The sequence below is a fragment of the Hydra vulgaris genome, chromosome 04, assembly GCF_038396675.1.
Source record: "Hydra vulgaris chromosome 04, alternate assembly HydraT2T_AEP".
Taxonomy (NCBI): domain Eukaryota; kingdom Metazoa; phylum Cnidaria; class Hydrozoa; order Anthoathecata; family Hydridae; genus Hydra; species Hydra vulgaris.
The window spans coordinates 4,509,487-4,530,000 of NC_088923.1; the positions used below are offsets into that span (position 1 = coordinate 4,509,487).

At 28.6% G+C, this 20,514-nt stretch overlaps 2 protein-coding genes across 2 annotated transcripts in view; both read left to right on the top strand.

Annotated features, from left to right (window-relative positions):
• Positions 1-20,514, top strand: part of LOC100206337 (pre-mRNA-processing factor 6) — a 48,905-nt gene that overhangs the window by 15,757 nt on the left and 12,634 nt on the right. The window contains exons 15-16 of the mRNA XM_065795275.1: positions 240-361; positions 9,898-9,991. Of these exons, the coding sequence (XP_065651347.1) occupies positions 240-361; positions 9,898-9,991 (216 nt within the window). The remainder of the gene's footprint in view (positions 1-239; positions 362-9,897; positions 9,992-20,514) is intronic.
• On the top strand, positions 15,840-17,500 carry LOC136078913 (uncharacterized). Its single transcript, XM_065794720.1, has 2 exons — positions 15,840-15,987; positions 16,471-17,500. Exons 1-2 carry the CDS (start codon positions 15,851-15,853, stop codon positions 17,498-17,500), a joined length of 1,167 nt encoding a protein of 388 aa, XP_065650792.1. The 5' UTR covers positions 15,840-15,850.

The window sequence follows — 20,514 nt, forward strand, 5'->3', positions numbered from 1 at the left end:
CTTTCACTTTTACTATACGCACCATTCACTTTTGACATAAACACCTTTAGCAAGTGGTAGATGGTAGTTGAAGATTAAAAGAATTAAGAAGTGAATTAAGTTTTAGATAAGTAATAAAACATTTAAAAAATAAATCTAAAATAAAAAATTTTAAGATTTTTAAAAAATTTTTCTTTTTCATAGATTATATTATATATAAGTTGTTTTAGTGCATATGAATGTTTAATAAATTGTTTTAGTGTGCAGTTCATGGTGCATATGAATGCGCTCGTGCTATTTATGCCTACGCATTAAAGACATTTCCAAATAAAAAATCAATTTGGTTTAGAGCTGCATATTTTGAAAAGTCCCATGGAACAAGGTTTGTGTAACTTGTGGGATGTTTTTGTCTTTATTTGTGTTATTTGGGGATGGGAAGGGGTCTACATTATTTTAGTTTGTTTTTTTAAAATTTCTTTAAAATAAGTAAATAAATTAAATAGGTTTTTTTTTCATTTCTATACAAATTTATGTGGTAAAAGAAATAATGTAAACACACTACAACAATAAGAACCATGATGTAATACAGGTGTGTTGGAATATTTAAAATTTGATTAAGGTTTCAAACAAATGTAGTGGATAGTAATTTGGTTTTGATAATTTGGTTTTTGATATTTGGCGTGTATTATTTGTTAGTTTAAGCAACACAATGGTCACAAAAAGTGACCAATGGAGCCATCCAGTTACGTAGATCTGAGAAATGTGAAAGTAGAAGTAGATTGTAGATGATGTCATTGGGTGAGAATCATAAATGAGCGTAAAGACTATTTTGTAGGAGAAATAAAATTTAGGACTCAGGGATAGGGTGAACAATAAATCAAGCTCTAGTTATCCTAAACAAATGATAAAACAATGGTCTATGAGTAAACAAGTCAATAAAGATCTGCTGGTTTATTAATGGCAACCATGACTAAAATTATTGAATCATACAAAAATAATAAAATAAAATAAGTGGATAACAAAATAATAAGTAAAATGATAAAAAATGATAATTCGGGCAATATAAAAAGAAAAAATAGGCTAATAAATGTGGTACTATTTATGGTCTAAACTCTAGATAATAAATTGAAAACTGATAATCACCTGTGTGACATAAAAGTATATAAATTTCGTTAATGTAACAAATACATAATATAAAGCTCATGTGGGTGTAAGAGGTAAAAAAATGTTGGTGCTATGATAACCAATCAGAATTAAGTAGTGGATAATGGTGATCCCCTCAACAGATCTCACCGCCTGCACTCTACATCATGCTAGTCAATATTGCAATATAATAGGACTACATTGCAAAAGCCAAAAATCCCAATCCCTATCCCAGTTTTTAATACAGCTCCAACATTCTTAGAGATCTCATGAGGGTGGTGAGGGATGCGCGTGGTATGAATATAAACAAATATGTAAATACATATAAATATCATGTACACTTACACTAGAAGAGACAAATGTGCACACATGCATGTATGCACATGTATTAAAATAAACAATTCTAATATATAGAAATAACACAAAGCAAATAGAAAATAGTAATTAATAATTATGAATAACTTACCATTTCTTTTATGGCTGAAATGTGTCTTATAAATAAGATAAGTAAATACCACTCATAAACATCGAAACTAAGTTAAGATGGTTCGTGGTTAGTACAAAAGTATTTAGTAGAAAATATGGTAGAAAATGTGGTAACTCCAATAGTATGAGAAATATAAATCTTGCCTGATAAGTAGAAACAATAGCTATCACACAAAACAGACTCAGATAAATTAAAAAATGATTAGCCAGAGATAAAAAAATACAGACAAATAATCAGTAGGCAGAGAATAGTGAGAAAATAAACAGATGAGATAATAAATGCGATTTTTTACTAATAGCTTATAACCACTGAAAAATGTAATGTTAAAAAACAATATTGTTGACAAAACGACCAAAAGAACATTAGTGAACACTGTATAGTGCAAACCACAACAAACTAACTTAGCGACGTCAGATCAAGAAAACTAGATAGAAACAAAAAACATAATGAGATTTCTAAACTTATCTAGTGGTATAGTTCATTACATTCACACCAAGAATACATTTGTTATAAAAATACGCTAGTACGTATTTTTGTGGAAAATTTTTGCGTTGTTATGCTTCTCACAAATATGCGTTATCATACACATTATAACACAAATCTGAATAAATATACAAGGATAAGGTCAAAAAAAGATTATGAACAAAAGTATATAACAAAGAACAAATATTTGATATACTGATTTTAGAGACTGTTGATCTCTACTGATGTGATGGTGTAGTGGATTAGTATGTACTGTTTGGTTGTCTCGTATGGTCTCGTTATGTTTTTGTTTACTTTCAAATCAGGTGAATAGAAAGCTAAACACACTCACTCCTTTCCCTTATGGGCTAGCATATCAGAGCCAGATGTATGACCTACAGGAATGGATTTCAATTGATTGAATGCACACATTAGTCACCGTAGGCCAAAAGCCATCACTCTTAGCTAAAGAGCTACTGCCCCGTGCTGGTGTGGAATGATGTGCTATGGAGTGAGATTTTAGATTCGAGCACATAGTCAGCGAGCGCTGATCCGATGAGCATTGTGGAGCTTCCGAATGAATGTGTGCGTGAGTGTCTGCATAGTCATTAGGTTATTGAGCGTCGTAACCATATCCAGCGGGATAGCCTAGTCCGTTTCGTTATTGTGATGTATGTTGGAAGAAGTCAGTGCTCACCAGCCACAAAGAATAATTTGGTTTTTGATATTTGGCGTGTATTATTTGGTAATTTAGAATCTTTTAGCAGTTATCTGTTTTATTTTTTATTTTTTAATTTTTTTTTTAAATATAATTTTAAATTACTTTGTTTTTTATGTTACAAAATATTTCATCATCAAAAGAATATTTTTGTATTTTTTTAAAATTTTCATTAATTTTTAATTTGAATGTCAACTTAATGTTTTTTGTGTCAAATTGAATGTTGGCAAAAAGTTTAGCTCAAGCTTTCAGTTTCAAATGTCTAGCCGAATAGTCTTAAGCGTACACTGCATTAAAACTCTAAAATAGTTTAGTGTTGACTGTTTCATCCATTAGACACAGTAAACACAGTGTCTAGGGTCTATTAAGTTTTAGAGCCTTCAAAGTTAGAAAACAAATACTGAAAAAATAAATTTAGAAGTTGCACAAATCAAAAAAAAAAAATTTAAGAAATACTGAAAAATATAAATTTATTATATTTTTGTCTTTTATTCTTATTTATAAATCTGTGATTATGTACGAAGGCTGAGTACAAAATGTATCATTACAATTCTTATACATGCTGGGATCAGTCTTAAACATAGTTTCATCATTTAATTGGGTTTGCAATTTTGGTTTTTAAATGTTAGTAACAGTTGCTGATTGGTTTGCATTTAAAAATTGTTTTATTATGTTGATAACAATGATTGAAAATTTGTTGATTCAAAAATTGTTATGTTATTATGTTGATTACAATGCATGAGAATCAAGTTTTTGCAATTTTTTATCAAATTATTTGAAGAAAAAAAAGTATTTTTCATGGTTGAAAAAATGTTTATTTTTATTATGTACACTCTCAAAATAGTAAAAAAAGTAGGAAAAATATAGATGTGTGCTAATGTGTGATGGTTCTTGCTAAACATCTGCTTAGTAGGCTGCCTGATGAGATTAGGCTATAGGCTAGAAATGAGAAAGCCAAATGAATAAAGGATTAAAAATTGGTTGTCACTCCCAAATAATATATTCACTATCAACATATTTATAATGTAGTTTATACTAAGGATGGCCTTTTATTATGATGGCACTTTAAGGACCACTGGCATTGAAAAGGTTTAATAATTAGATCTAAATGAAAAATTTGATAAGTGATTTTCTACTTATATATACAGGCCTTGTTTTAAATAAAAAATGCTTAATGCATTAACTTAATGCAAAAATTGACGTCATAAAATGCTCTTTATTTGTTTATTTTTTAAAGACATTAACTTTTTTAAATTTGTTGCAATAAGAGTAATTACCGCAAATTGAGTTAAATGTTATTTAACAGCTTTATTATTACTCTAAGGGAATGTTTATTTTCTTTTCTTCTTTTTTTTTAATATTAAATAATCAAATTTAATATTGCATTTTTGAAAATTTTTGGTATTATTTCTTTCTTTTTTCAACCTTTGCATAAATTAACTAAAATATGTTAAATTTTTGAGTTTTTAAATGATTTTTTCTTAAATTTCTAATTGCGGCTTTGCAACTACAAAATGATTTTTTATTTTAAAAAATTAGAGAGTAACAAATAAAAAACTTGTGTTAATTTGTTTACTTAATTTATTAAAAGTTTATTTGTTTATTATTTTATTATTAAAATTATATCACTGTAAATATCGTTTATTAAAAAATAATTGCTGCGATTTAACATGCGTTATAAAAAAAAAGTTTAACTTACGTTTTATGCAAATTTTTGATGCGGCTGTTTATTTAAAATTTAATTTTGAGTAAAAAAAAATGTTTAGGAAGGAAAATGGAAAAAATAATTGTGATAATAATGAGCTAATTTTTTTTAAGAACAAATAAAATTTCAATATTAAATAATATTTAGTAATATTTTTAAACAAATTTGACAGTTAAGTTAAACCCAAGCATTAACTTTAATTTTAATAAATTTAAATATATTTTAAAATCAAAATTAATTTATATATTTTTTAAACCTATATAAAATTATATATATTTTTTATCAGAATCCTTTCTTTCCAATCGTAGTATAAAAGTTGTCCTTGATGGACAGCACTCTTCTTCATATCCTGTAACTTCAGGGGTTCCTCAAACTTTAATCCTTGGCCTTATACTCTTTTTAATTTACATTAACAATCTTCCAGATATTCTCACATCTAAGGTGGCATTGTTCGCTGATGATACTATCATTTATTCTTGTCATGATAAGAAGCTCTCTGATTGCTTGGAGGGGGCATTTGAGCTTGAAAAGGATCTCACTTCTGCTACAGTGGCTGGTGAACTTTAATTCAGATAAAACTCAATTTTTTTCAGCCAATTGTTATCGCAATAGTTTAGATCTTCCTATATTTATGAATGGTAATGTACTCGACTAGTCATCTACCCTTCATCTTCTAGGATTAACTCTTACTTCTGATCTTTCTTGGAAACCGTATATCAAATCCATTGCAAAATTAGCATCTGCTAAGGTTGCATCTCTTTATCGAGCTCGACACTTTCTAACTCTGGATTCTATTGTTTATCTCTATAAATCTCAAATCCCGCCTTGTATGGAATACTGTTATCATATCTGGGGCAGATTTTCTAATGATGCCCTTTCTCTTTTAGACAAGGTGCGAAAATGCATTGTAAACATAGTTGGACCTGTTCTTGCAGCCAATGTTGCTTCTCTTTCACTTTTCTACAAATACTATAATGGGCACTGCTTTAAAGAGCTAGCGTCATCTTGTGCCATCTGCTAAAATTCATTTTCGTGTTACTCGTCATTCAATTAAGTCTCATCCTTTTTCTGTGACTGTTCCTATGTGCTCCAAAAATGCCTATTCGTCTAGTTTTTTTCCTCGAACATCAGCTCTTCGGAATTCGCTTCCTTCATCTTGCTTTCCTGATTCATATAATTTGCGATTCTTTAAGTTGTCTGTCAATCGTTATCTCGCTCTACAATCTTCATCTTTTCTCTTCCAACTCTAATAGTGGTTGCTTGCAGCCTTTTTGGAAGCGAAGATGTTAAAAAAAAAAAAGAAAAGAAACTACACATTTTTATTAAATTAGTTTTAAATTAAATCATATATTTTTTATCAGAATTAAGTTATGTTTTTATGATCTTTGCTTCAAGCTTAAATCAAACATAATTGTAATTCAAACTTTTGTAACAAATATTTTTACATAAACGTCTTTTAATGGTTAATGTGACTTTTTTTTAAATTAATTACTTCTTTTATCTTACCGCTTATTGAATAATTTAAAAGTTAAAAAATGATGAAAAGTTACTGAACCAAATTCGCTTACTGCTTACGTAAATTGCTCTACATGTAACACTTTAAAACAAGGCCTATATATATATATATATATATATATATATATATATATATATATATATATATATATATATATATATATATATATATATATATATATATATATATATATATATATATATATATATATATATATATATATATATATATATATACATATACATATATATATATATACATTGTATATATATACATTATATACATATATATATATATATATATATATATATATATTATATATATATGTATATATATATATATGTACATATATATATGTATAAATATATGTATATATATGTACATGTATATATATATATGTACATGTATATGTATATATGTACATGTATATGTATATATGTACATGTATATATATATTTATACATGTATATAATTGCTCTACATGTAACACTTTAAAACAAGGCCTATATATATATATATATATATATATATATATATATATATATATATATATATATATATATAATATATATATATATATATATATATATATATATATATATACATATACATATATATATATATACATTGTATATATATACATTATATACATATATATATATATATATATATATATATATATATATATATATGTATATATATATATATGTACATATATATATGTATAAATATATGTATATATATGTACATGTATATATATATATGTACATGTATATGTATATATGTACATGTATATGTATATATGTACATGTATATATATATATATACATGTATATATATGTATGTATATACATACATGTCCCGTAAAAAACATCCTCTACAAGTCATTTTGACCAACCTATAATTTATGTGTATTTATTTTATAATTATTTTAGGTGTTCTAAGACTATTACTAAGTTCGGTGTAGTATATATGTGTATATATTTGTATATATGTGCATATAGAGTACCCGCAAAAAGTATTGTGATAAGTGCTGAAAAATTTGTAATTTTGATATCTGAAAAAATAATTTAATTTAAAATAGTTACACTCATTTTATTGAAACCAACCATTTACTATTATAACAAGCAGTAATTCATCTATATATTAATGCATACTAAACTGTTTTAATTCATTATATTGGAGTCTTTATCTGTGTTCGGTTGTGTCACTCCTTTCAGCAAAATAGCGTATATTTTGTATTTTCGTTGAAAGACATCGAAAATTTTGGTAGTATGAAGTTCTGTAATTTTAAAAAATAAGAAATTGCCATCATTCTTCTATTGTGTAAAAATAGGGAAAAAATAATAAGGACATAGGAAAGGAAATTAATCGACATCATCGTTAGCAAGATGGCTGAAACAGTATTTGGCAGATCCTGAACGCAAAACCCCTATCAGTGAAAAAACGTCTGAAAGATCAAGGAAAATGACTAGGAGTGCAGATAAAATTGTAAAATGTGCGGTAGTTAATAATTGTTTTATTTCTGCTTGCCAATTAAAGTTTGAAAATCTTGAATTGCTTGGAAACGTCTCCTTTAGGGCAGTGCAGCATAGGCTGCAAAAAGAGCTTGGATTGCCTTTGTGCTGTTGTGCCAAAAAACCTCTCATCACAGCTGCCATGAGGAAGAAACAACTTGATTTTGCTAAACATAATGTGCATTATGATGTTGCCAATTGGAAAAAAGTTATGTTTAGCGATGAGTCAAAGATTGCAATGTTTTCAAGTTGTCGAATGAATGTGCATTGACCCATGGCAGCAATCACTGCAACCCAGCCTACACGCAAAAGACTATGAAACACTATGACTATGTCAGGACAACAAGACTCATGGTTTGGGGGTGTTTTTCTGCAGTTGGACACAGGGGACTTTATTTCTTGTCTACAAATGTAACAATGAATGAAGATCATTATATTAAAGTCTTCTGCAATTTATGCGGATCCATGGAACGACAATTTTCCAACATGAGCTCCTTGCTACACATCCAAAAAATTCAAGGATTGGCTAAATGAACACAATATAAATGCTCTAGAATGGCCAGGAAACAGCCCTGATCTTAACTCAATTGAAAACCTTTTGAAAATAATGAAGGACAAGGTACAATGCCATGATACAGGATCGGTGAAGAAATTGACTGAATCTCTCAAATTGACCTGGTGTACGGAAATTAGCAAAGAATTATGCAATAGGCTTGCTTCATCTATGCAAAATCATTGGAAAGAAGTAATAGTAGCGGTAGTGGTATAGCAGTAGAGTGCTCACTTCATAAGTGAGAGGTTCCGTGTTCGATTCCCTCCATGTCACTGGTAGTATCGCATTCTCCGTGCAGCAGCCTTGTTTGTCAAGGTTCGTGTTTCAGAGTTATAGAGTTGAGAGAGGGTTATAACCATAATTAATTAGTCTCCTCATCTGTAGTGGCCTTCTTGGCCTTGGGGAGGTGAATTACAACAACAACGACAACAACAAAAAAAATAGATGCTCATGGGAGTATGACTAAATACTAAAACCTATATATTTTAAAAGCCCTTTTTAGGGCTGCAATATTTTACTAAAAAAAGATAAAATCTGCAACTTGTTGCAATACTTTTTGCGGTTACTGTATATATTTTTTGAACTATATGTTTTATATATAAAACAGAATATGAAGTTGAACGCACAGTTATGTTAATAAAGTATGTCATTTTTTTTGAAGTAATTTATTTTTTAAAGAGACTAAAGCCATAAATTGTTTTAAATTTAGCAGCCTGGTTTTTATCACTTATTTTAAAATGTTACAAGTATTTTTTGTTACTTTATTTTATAAAATAATAAGTAAACACTTTACATAGCATTTCGCATAAAATGAAAATATTTGTAAAAAGTTTTTAAAAAGCATAATATGTAAAATATGAAGTTAAAAAATTAGTTTAATAACATAAAAGTTTTCCAAATTTTATATGTTTTAAAAATCATAATATAAAATTATTTTTTTTCGAACATGGTTTTTTAAGTTTCATTTTTTTTTTTCATTTTCCGTTATATAAGATTTTTTTGTTTCAGTTATTTTGTTTGATTTTTTTTTCAGTGCATTTTTTATTCGCTTTAGTTGTTAAAATATGCAAACAGTTGAGTTGTAAAAACAATAATATAAACGCAATATTATATGTGTGGTCTGACTTAACCCAACAAAATAGTTTACTTTTTGTAAACTTTTTTGATGGGTTTGTCAGGCAAATCCACCAAACCAAAGTATTTTTTGGACAAATTGTCCAGAACATAAAAATTAGTTATTTTATAGCATATAAAATAACGAATTTTGACCATATATACATATATATATATATATATATATATATATATATATATATATATATATATATATATATATATATATATATATATATATATATATATATATATATATATATATATATACATATAGATACTTATGTATGCATATTTATATATATATTAGGGTTATGACTTTTTTTCAACCCCATGCTCCTGTACTGTAGTTTGATGAACTTTTACCTAAAAAGCACGAAATGAACTATTATTTGCATATCTTTTGAAAAAAGTTCACCCCGCCATTGAAAAATTGATTTTGACATAAGTACTACTATGTATTACATAGTAGTACTTATATCAAAATTATTATATTACAAAAATATTACATTTGGCAATGCCGACCTTACTGCCAACCTAGAAGTTTTTGAGGTTGGCAAAAATTTGCCAACTTCGTTTCTGTGTTTTATGGTCAAATCTTTGTTTGATCATCATTTTATAAAAAAGCATTGAGAAGTGTAAAATCTTTTCTGGTTTCATACTTCTTCAAATATTATTTTTTTCACAACTTTTTATTCAACTAGAGAATCTTTGGAGAGTCTTCTTCAAAATGCTGTTAAACATTGTCCAAAAGCTGAAGTTCTTTGGTTGATGGGTGCCAAATCAAAGTGGATGGCAGTATGTATCATTTTTTTCTTTAATAATTTTAAACTATTTATTATGTAAATCATTTAATATGTTGGGTCAGTAATACATGTGTGTGTGTGTATATATATATATATAGATATATATAGATATATATATATATATATATATATATATATATATATATTGGGTCAGTAATACATGTGTGTGTGTATATATATATATATATATATATATATATATATATATTTATTTATTTATATATATACATACATAAATTGGGTATATATATATACATCAAATGCGGTAGTGGTGTAGTGGTAGAGCGCCCGCTTCATAAGCGAAAGGTTCTGAGTTCAATCCCCACCACGTCCCTGGTAGTACCACGCTCAACTCGTTTCTCCGCACAGCGGCCTTGTTTGTTAAGGTTCGTGCTTCAGAGTTATAGAGTTGAGAGAGCGTTATACCACAAATAAGTAGCCTCCTCGTCTGTAGTGGCCTTTTCGGCCTTGAGGAGGTGAATTAACAAAAAAAAAAAAAAGTTCAATGTTTAATAACATGCAAAAAAAAAGGAAAAGATTTTTTCTCATCGTATGTAATTATTTATATTGTTTACTAAAAATTTTTTAGCAAAATAAAAGATTATTTTAAAGATCATGTTTTTGAAACATATTTTTTCATTTAATTTCTAGTTAATTATATTGTTTACAATAAAATAATCTTTCAACAAAATATGATAATATTATAAAAAATCTGTCAGTATTTTTATCTGTCAGCATACTCTGTACATACAATGAAGTTCTGTTTCTGTATAGTTCTGTTCAACTTGATATTTGATTTCACCATGTTTTTATGAATGTCCAAAGGTGTTTTTCATTAGTTGCATTTTCTCACATTTCTATCTGACTTCTACCACACCCATCAACTTGATTGATTTAGATCAGGCAACTGAGTTGGTCATTCCATATATTTTAGTTCTTTTTATTTTTTTTGGCTGCAATAATTCAGCAGAATTTTGAAGTGTATTTAGGATTGTTATCCTGTTAAAAAACTAATCTGCAACCCACTTTATTTTTCCACTTGGAACTGCATGTTTTTGGAAATGTTGTGGTATTTTTTTTTCATTCATAATGCCCTTAACTCTCATAAGGTCATCAACTTTGTTTCCAGCAAATTATCCCTTGCCCATAGTTGATCCTCCACCATGCTTGACTGTTGGGATCACGCATTGTTTTAGACATGCATTCTCCAATTAACTGATGAACATATTGTTGAAGATTTCTTCCAAAAATTTCGAACTTTGATTCATCTGTGAACAAGATTTGAGGCTATTTGTTGAATTTTCTAATCTTTATGTATTTTTACCCATCTCAATTTTTTGACTTTATTTAGTTTGCGTAGTAATGTTTAGTAATGATTTTTAGCAGCAACACATCGTTTAAAGCCATAATTGCAAAGTCATTGTTTTTCAGATTAAAAACAGATTTGAAACAGATTTTGGTGTTTCCTGCATGGTTTTACACCTGCATGGATTTAAGTTCTTCCTACATGGATTTAAGTTCTAGGCAAACTCCGGATTCTTGATGGATTTAAGTTAAAGGCAAATTTCAGGAGCAGTTAGAGTACGATTTCTTTTACTTTGGACATAAATAAATTTATCTTCATGACAGCGTTGCTCTAGGCCTCCCCAAACAATGACGACTCTAATTACAGCCGGATTAACACTTTCATGACTACATTTTGACTTTGGTTTTTGAAGCAATTTTCCATGTTAAATAACCTTCCTTGTGTAATGCCACAATAATAGCTCAATTTTCTACACTCAGCTTTGCTTTTTTACCCATTTTTCTTCAATTAAGACATAGATTATTTACTTATTTATTTCAAATTTTATTACTACGACAAAATTCTTTAAATTATTCTAATGTGCATATTAATTATTCTATAAATGTTCTGAAACATTTGAAACAAACAATGTTTCCATTATCTTTCATTATAAAAATACTATAAAACACAATAGTGAAAAACATATATTGCAGCACTTTTTTTATATAAGAGAATGGGAACGAAAGTGTATGCACTTTCGTTCCCATTCTCTTATAAAAAAAAACTAACTTATGTAAACTTCAAATTATGTAATGTTAAAACAAATACCAAGTTTTACAGTTTAATTTTTACTTGAAAATTGCATTGCAGCAATATCTCCTTAATTTTGATTTATAGCATTTATTTGACGTTGTATAAAGTCTTTTGTTTATTAAATACTATTAAAACATTTGTTGTAAAATACACTTTAATTGCCAAAGTGGTTAGCTAGCAGCGTTTCTGAAGTGCATAGCTATGGTTCAAGTTCTTATGCTCGAATTTTTTTTTGTTTTTTTAAAATACAAAATAAAACATTTTTGAAGTTCTATAGATAATACATACATAACATATATAAAAAAATTATATATATATATTTTTTCTTTGTTATTCATCTCCTCAAGGCCGAGAAGGCCGCTACAGATGAGAAGGCTACTTAATAGTGGTTATAACCCTCTCTTAACTCTATAACTCCGAAACACGAACCTCGACGAACAAGGCCGCTGCGCCGAGAAACAATTTGAGCGCAGTACTACCAGGAACATTGTGGGGATCAAACTCGGAACCTCTCACTTATGAAGCGAGCGCTTTACCACTACACCACTACCGCTTTCAAAATAAGTTATATATAGGTATACTATATATACTATTTAAATTATATATAGGCATACCGCTTTCTAAATAAATTATATATAGGTATACTATAACAAACAAAAAAGAGAGAATTAAAAATAAAAGAAATTTTAAATTTCTAAAAACATCAAAACATCTGGAGAAATTTGTTGCACATATGTTATGACAGAGATACTTATGCTTTTAATGTGCTCAGGTAATTAGTCCTAATAAGCTGCACATCGTCTAAAAAAAATTAGAGAAAAAAGTCAATAAATTCATCCCGCTACTCCAGAAGGTGGAAGCAAAAAATAAAAATAAAAAACAGCCCGCAGCCAGCAAAAATCTTAAAATTTTATTTTAACAATTAAAAGTTTTTTTTTGCTACATTTATTTATTTTCTATAAATATATACAACCAGATTTAAAAAATTAAAAATGTATTGTGCTAAAGGGCTAATTTGAACCCTCGCAAAACAACGAAACACTGAGCTATCAAAGTTATGCATGTAATAGAAAAACAAACCATTTTATAAATCTCTTATGCTGATTGCAATTAATTGACTTAATTGCATAGCAATAAAGCTGTGCTGATTTAGAGAACCCGCTTTAAAATTGTCAATTATTTGCAATCGGTATAAGAGATTTACAAAATGGTTTGTTTTTCATGACCAAGAAAAATGATTCGGCTTAACGAATGTTTGACTAAAGCAAGTTCCTGCTAAATCGAATTTTGGCTACTATGCAATATTAGTATGAGTTGAAGTGATTTTACTAAAACAATATTTTACAAAGTTTGTCACACTTATTATACTAATAAAAGTGTGACCAATGTTTCAGTGAAAAAAGTTTTTTTTTTTTTTAAATCTTTACTTTCAACAAGGCTGCAAGCAACCACTATTAGAGTTGGAAGTTACTAGAAGATAAAAGATGAAGTTTATAAAGCAAGACAACGATTAGCAGATGACTTAAAAGATTGCAAATTATATGAATCAGGAAAACAAGAAGGTAACGAGTTCTAAAGAACTGATGTTCTAGGAAAAAAATTGATGAATAAGACTAAGCTGCAAGTGCAGGTCCAACTATGTTTACAAGGTGGTTTTGTGTCTTGTCTAAAAGAATAAAAGTATCATTCAAAAATCCGCTCCAGATATGGCAACAGTATTCCATACAAGGATGGGTTTGAGATTTTTTAGAGATAAAAAATAGAATCCAGAGTGAGAAAATGGCGAGCACGATAAAGACATGCAACCTTAGCAGATGCTATTTTTGATTACAACCTTAGCAGATGCTAATCAAAAGTAAGAGTTAATCCTAGTAGACAAAGGGTACATAACTCATCATATGCGGTAGTGGTGTAGTGGTAAAGCGCTCGCTTCATAAGCGAGAGGTTCCGAGTTCGATCCCCACCACGTCCCTGGTAGTACCGCGCTCAACTTGTTTCTTCACGCAGCGGCCTTGTTTGTCGAAGTTCGTGTTTCGGAGTTATAGAGTTGAGAGAGGGTTATAACCACTATTAAGTAGCCTCCTCATCTGTAGTGGCTTTAACGGCCTTGAGGAGGTGAATAACAAACAAACAAAAAAAATACATTGCCATTTATAAATATAGGAAAATCTAGATCGTTGCAATAACATTTAATTAAAAAAAATTGAGTTTTTTCTGAGCTAAAGTTCACTAGCCACTAAGAGCCCCATGCTGTAGCAGAAGTGAGATCCTATTCAAGCTCAAATGCCCCCTCCAAGCGATAAAAGAGTGTTGGCTTCTTATCAAGACAAGAATAAATGGTAGTATCATCAGCAACAATGTCATATTAGATGTGAGAAGTTCAGGGAGATCGTTGATATAAATTAATTTTTAATTAAATTTTAATTAAAATGTAAGTTTGATTAAAATTTAATTAAAAAAAAAAAAGTGTAAGGTTGAGGATCGAGCTTTGATGAACCCCTAAAGTTACAGAAAATGGAGAAGAGTGCTGTCCATCAAGGATAACATTTATGCTACAATTGGTAAAGAAGGATTTGATAATTTTAAAGATGTTACCTGATGCACCGTATCAGAAGAAGAAAGCATTTGAAGAAGACCACCATATCAAACTTTATAAAAGCTTTAGAAATGTTGAGAGCGATAGCCCTAACCTCTTCACATCTATCTAATGCACAATAAAACCTATCTGCTTATACCGTTAAAAAATAAGCAATAGAACAAGAAGATCGAAATCCATATTGACTAAGTGTTTGTTAATTAAAAACTCAAAAACCTTGCTTATGACAGTAAGAAGACTAATGGGAGGGTAATTAGATAAGTCAGATCACTGTCCAGAATTTTTAAAAAATAGGGAAAACAGTTGCTGCTTTCCAACATGCTGGAAACTGATAAGCACTTGTTAAATAGTTTTGAAAGTATAGATAACAGCTCTGGAGAACACTTCTGCAAGACTATATCAGGTATGTTGTCCAGACCACAAGCTGTAGAGAATCTAAGCATAAATTCACCTTAGATACAGAAGCTGGAGTGATACAAATGTCAAACAATGGATCAAACAGTTTGTTTGCTAAATCAGGTAGTATGTGATTAGTGGAATTAAGAGATGAAATTGATGAAAAGTTCTTAGCAAACAATTCAGCTTTTCTTTAGGTGAGGTAACAAAATCTGAACCATGCAAAAAAAGTGAAATAACAGATTTGCCCTTATTATAGACACTGTTAAAGATTCTCCAGAGCCTAATTTTTGAGATGAAATATGAGATTTTGTGAGATATATATATGTATATATATATATATATATATATATATATATATATATATATATATATATATATATATATATATATATATATATATATGTATATATATATATATGTATATATATATATGTATATATATACAGTGCTCAAAGTAGAGAAAAACAAGTAACGGGATGGTATTCAGTAAATTAAAAATACCATCCCGCCTAATCATTGTTATATCGTCCCCTCAGTATTATCTTGTTCTATCTACAAATTTTTTTTTTTTGCAAAAACCAATTTTTATTGTTTAAAAAAGTATAATGTATTATTTCCACTTATCAATAAATTATTACCTTCTCTGCTTCGTCAAGATTTATTCAATTTGACTTTGTTCTAATTACAATTTTACGTATTTTGTTAGTTTTCTTATTCTATTTCACTTTTTTAAAACATTTTAGTATTATAATGTTCTAATGCCCAAATCTGCAAATCAATGTTGTAGCGCAAGTCACGTGACTTTTTATTTTGATATTTTCAAAATGTCGTCAAGTAAGTTTATTGGTTTAGTTACAAAAGAAACAGTTGACTTTGAATTACTTAATACCGACTCGTAAGTAGTTTCTATTACTATGGTAATTTTAAAATTTGAAAATAAAAAGGAAAATTTTATTTTTCCGATAATTGGATTCCATTTTATGTTCTTTTAACGATAAAATAGTCAACTATTATATCGTGCATTATCAACTATTATATAAATATCGTGCATTAAAGGGTTAAAATAACTTAAGACTAGCTCTCATACACAGTACTAGTAGTTAACTAACTATAAATCTATATGTATAACTATATATATATATAACTATATGTATAACTATATATATTGTGCCTTTAAATAACTATATATATATTGTGCAAAGTCTTTAAGTAAGACTAAATTCTTTATATTATTTATTTCCTAACTGTAAAAAAATAACTTATATTACCCTGCTAATTACGATGCTTATGAAATTCCAATTGTCATTAATTTTTGATTTTTTTTTAATATTATGTTGTTTTTAAATGTAGCTAAAGTTTATACTTTTTATTTCTACAGTGTCGATTCAAGTTTCCACAATAAGCTACTACATACGGATTTAGAAATAGTTGTGCCAATAGAGCAACTCTCGACAAAAAAAAAAGTTGGACGTAAAAGAACCAGAAATCCAGATAGCTGGAAATGCAATGTCAATAAAAAAAGGCGTCAAGCTGGCCAGGAGTATAAAAGCAGGAATAAAGTGATAAGAAGAAAGAGAGAGATCAATAATGAGAAGGACTGTACTAACTGTAAATTTAAATGCCACATTTATTTTCCGCAAGAGCAACGGGAGTTACTATTTAACAAATTTTGGGGACTCAATGATGACCTCAAAGCACACTTTTATAGTGAAAATACAACACGTATTGTGAAAAAAACTAAACGAACACTTGCAATTTCATCGAGGCGGCAATACTCATTTGCCTACTTTTTTCACCTGGCAGGGATTCCCATCAGAGTTTGCAAACCTTTCTTTTTAAACACTCTTGACATAAGCCAACAAAGAATTTCATATTTTTATAAACATTTCCAAACAGATACAAACACGCCTACCCCAAGAAAACAAGGTAAACATACAAAAAAGAAAATTCCTGACGCGGTCAGAGATGGCATTAGGAAACACATATATAGTATTCCGGTTATAGACTCGCACTATTGCCGTGCTAATACAAATAGAAAATACTTTGAGTCTGAATTGTCTATTAGTCGACTGTATGAGCTTTACCAAGACTTTTGTCAGCAAAAACGATTTCAACCGGCTAAAAAGCACTTATACTCTGAAATTTTTTTAACTGAGTTCAATATTTCTTTCCAGCAAAGAAAAAAAGATAGGTGTGATAAGTGTGAAATTTTTAAAATCAAAAGTGCTGAAGGTATTTTAAGTGATTGTGAACGGGCTCAGCATCTAAGTCATATTGAACAAAAAGAAGATGCACGCGAAGAGCGCAAAAAAGACAGACAGTCAGGACATCCTGTTCTCTGTTTTGATTTACAAAATGTTTTAACAGTTCCCAAGGCTGAGATATCCAACTTCTTTTATCTTATATAGCTGTCTTTTCTTTTATAGCTGTCTGTTTATAACATGACAGCACATCTTTCTTTAGATAAAGATGTTTATTGTTGTATCTGGTCTGAAAGCCAATCTGGCAGAGCCGGAAATGATTTGGCATCTGCAATCCTACGAATTTTAGAATCTGTGCTTACCACCCATCCGCAACTTAAGAACCTCATTTTGTGGTCAGATTCTTGCGTTCCGCAAAATAGAAATAGTATTATGAGCATGGCAATAAAGCATTTTTTAAATGCTCATCCTGATGTTGAATCTATCACTCAAAAGTTTTCTGCAAGCGGACATGGCTGTGTTCAAGAGGTTGATGCGGTTCACAGCAGCATTGACCAAAAATTAAAAAAAACTGAGGTATACAGTCCACTGGGTCTGATCAGAGTACTAAAGTCTGTTAGGCGACAGAAACCTTTCAATATCCTGCAGATGAAAGATGTTGATTTTTTAAATATTCAAGCTGGAGCTAAAAGCTATAACTTTACCAAAGTGCCCTTTACTCAACTAAAGCAATTAAAATACTATTCCAATCATCCTTTTACTGTTTCATTTAAAACAAAACATGCAGAAGGCTTCACCTCAGTTTTTGCAGGTGCCCAATCATTAAGAAAAAAGAAATCTACAGCATATCCCATAACTGCACCAAAACTGTCAATTCAGACCAAAAAAAGCAACTTACTTTCAAAAGAAAAGAATGAAGATATTAAAAAAATGATGCCCTACATGCCTGAGATTGATAGAAATTATATGGCAACTCTTTGTGTTTAGTAATTCATGTGCATCTCCCATGTACTTTTCTTAATTATTTATGTCTTAATATAATTGTTTCATGAAAAAAAAAATGTTTTACTTGAACACAACCAAATAATGTCTAAAACAGGGGTGGATCCAGGTCATTGTCCTAAGGGGGAGGGGGTTATATGACCAAAAAAAATGATTTTTTCAGCTAAAATCACTGTTTCATTTGATCATTTTTCTAACTAAGTTCAATAATTCTTTCCGGCAAAGAAAAAAAGATAGGTGTAATTAGTGTAAATTTTTTAAAATCAAAAGTGCTGAAGGTACTTTAAATGATTGTGAATGGGCTCAGCATCTAAGTCATATTGAACAAAAATAAGATGCACGCGAAGAGCGTAAAAAATGCTTATAAATTAGTTTACTAATAAATATATTAAATGTGCATATAACTAACTTTTTTTTGCCAAAAATTCAAATGTTGCAAAATAATATTTTGTATTTTTTTTTTTAATTTCTATCAATAATATTTTGAAGATTGATAATTCTTAAGATGGGGGTGGGGGGTGGGGGGAGGGGGATACTCCCATCTTTGTATCCGTCCTTGGTAAGAAATACATTCAAAACATTCACCAAATAAGACATTTGTGCATGTTTGGACAAATTATAATTAAAAAAACCAAAAGAAATTGACATAGAACAATTTTTGTATTTTGTAAAGTTTGTCAGTAATTTGTTCTATCTCAAAAGTCAAAAATCATTTTTTTTAACACTAAATACACAATAATTTTCTAAAAATGGTTTATAAGGGTATTATATATTGACCTTGACAATTTTATAACAAAATTTGGTGCAAAGTTTATTTTGAACATTTTTAGGGCTTTTGAAAATTCAAATGCCTTTTTTTCAAAACCATAGTTTAGCGACATAGAACAAGATAATACTGAGGGGACGATATATAGAGAATTATAAAAAAGGTGGCAGAATGGTTTATACTACATAAAAAGGTGGGGGGATAGCATCCCTCCGCATCCCGCCTCACTTCGAGCACTGTATATATATATATATATATATATATATATATATATATATATATATATATATATATATATATATATATATATATATATATATATATTATATATAATTTTAATTGTTCTTTAGATTTTATAAACATTTTCGCAAGCTTTTTCAGTGGTATATAGCACTTGATTATAGTCTTTGTCTTCAATTTTATTTTTAAGATCTCTCTCGAGGTTTTTAGTAATATTAATAAGATTAAAGTATCGTCTTTTATAGTCATTTTTTGTACAAACTAATAGTTCATATCTAAAATTAAAAATAATACTTCTTGCTTTCCTTGAATTTACAGGACAATTGATTTGTAAAGATTTCGGAATTTGTTTATTTTTCTTGCATTTTTATGAAAATATAAATTGATTTTTAGATTTTCGTAATTCTTTGGTTATTGGGTAAATTTCAGCTCTGTATTTAGCTGTTATGAATGATTTAAATGTTGACATCTTGTACAAGAGTATATATATACTCTAAAACATCAGGTAATACGAATTCTCTCAATACTAAATAATTTATTTGAAATTTTCGCTGGATTATAGGTGAATCAAAACTTCAAATCAAAACGAACAAGGGTTCAATAACACCAAAAATTTTTGAGTGATGGCAAATTAAACCAGTCTGCATTAGGTTTGCATAAAGCAAATTGCAATGAGGGCATTGAATGAAATAAAGCAGAAACACTTAAAGTTGAGGCTAAAAAACATGAAAGAAAAGTCCGTGAAGCCTTGGAGATTCAAAGACAACAATGTTCTCCAATGTACAGTGGTATCAATTTGGACAATGGACAATATGTTAAAACAAATTTTTGGACTTTATTTTTTTCATATTCAAGTAAAAGAAACCATTATAAAGGTGACGTTAAAATTTAAAAATCTTTGTTGTTATTTAATGGTCACAATTTTTGTAATTATATTATACTATATGCTGATGATGCCTATAATTCAGCGAAAGTTTCATATAAATTATTTATTATTGAGAGAGTTCATATTACCTAATGTTTTAAAGTAGTTTATATATATATACTTTCGTACAAGATGTCAACATTTAAATCATATATATATATATATATATATATATATATATATATATATATATATATATATATATATATATATATATATATATATATATATATATATATATATATATATATATATATATATACACACACACATATACATATGTATATA

Excerpts from the sequence above, each read along its gene's own strand:
- LOC136078913 (XM_065794720.1), top strand. The coding sequence starts at position 15,851 with ATGCCCAAATCTGCAAATCAATGTTGTAGCGCAAGTCACGTGACTTTT. Across the intron at positions 15,988-16,470 it reads GAATTACTTAATACCGACTC|TGTCGATTCAAGTTTCCACA; the intron begins GTAAGTAGTTTC and ends TTATTTCTACAG.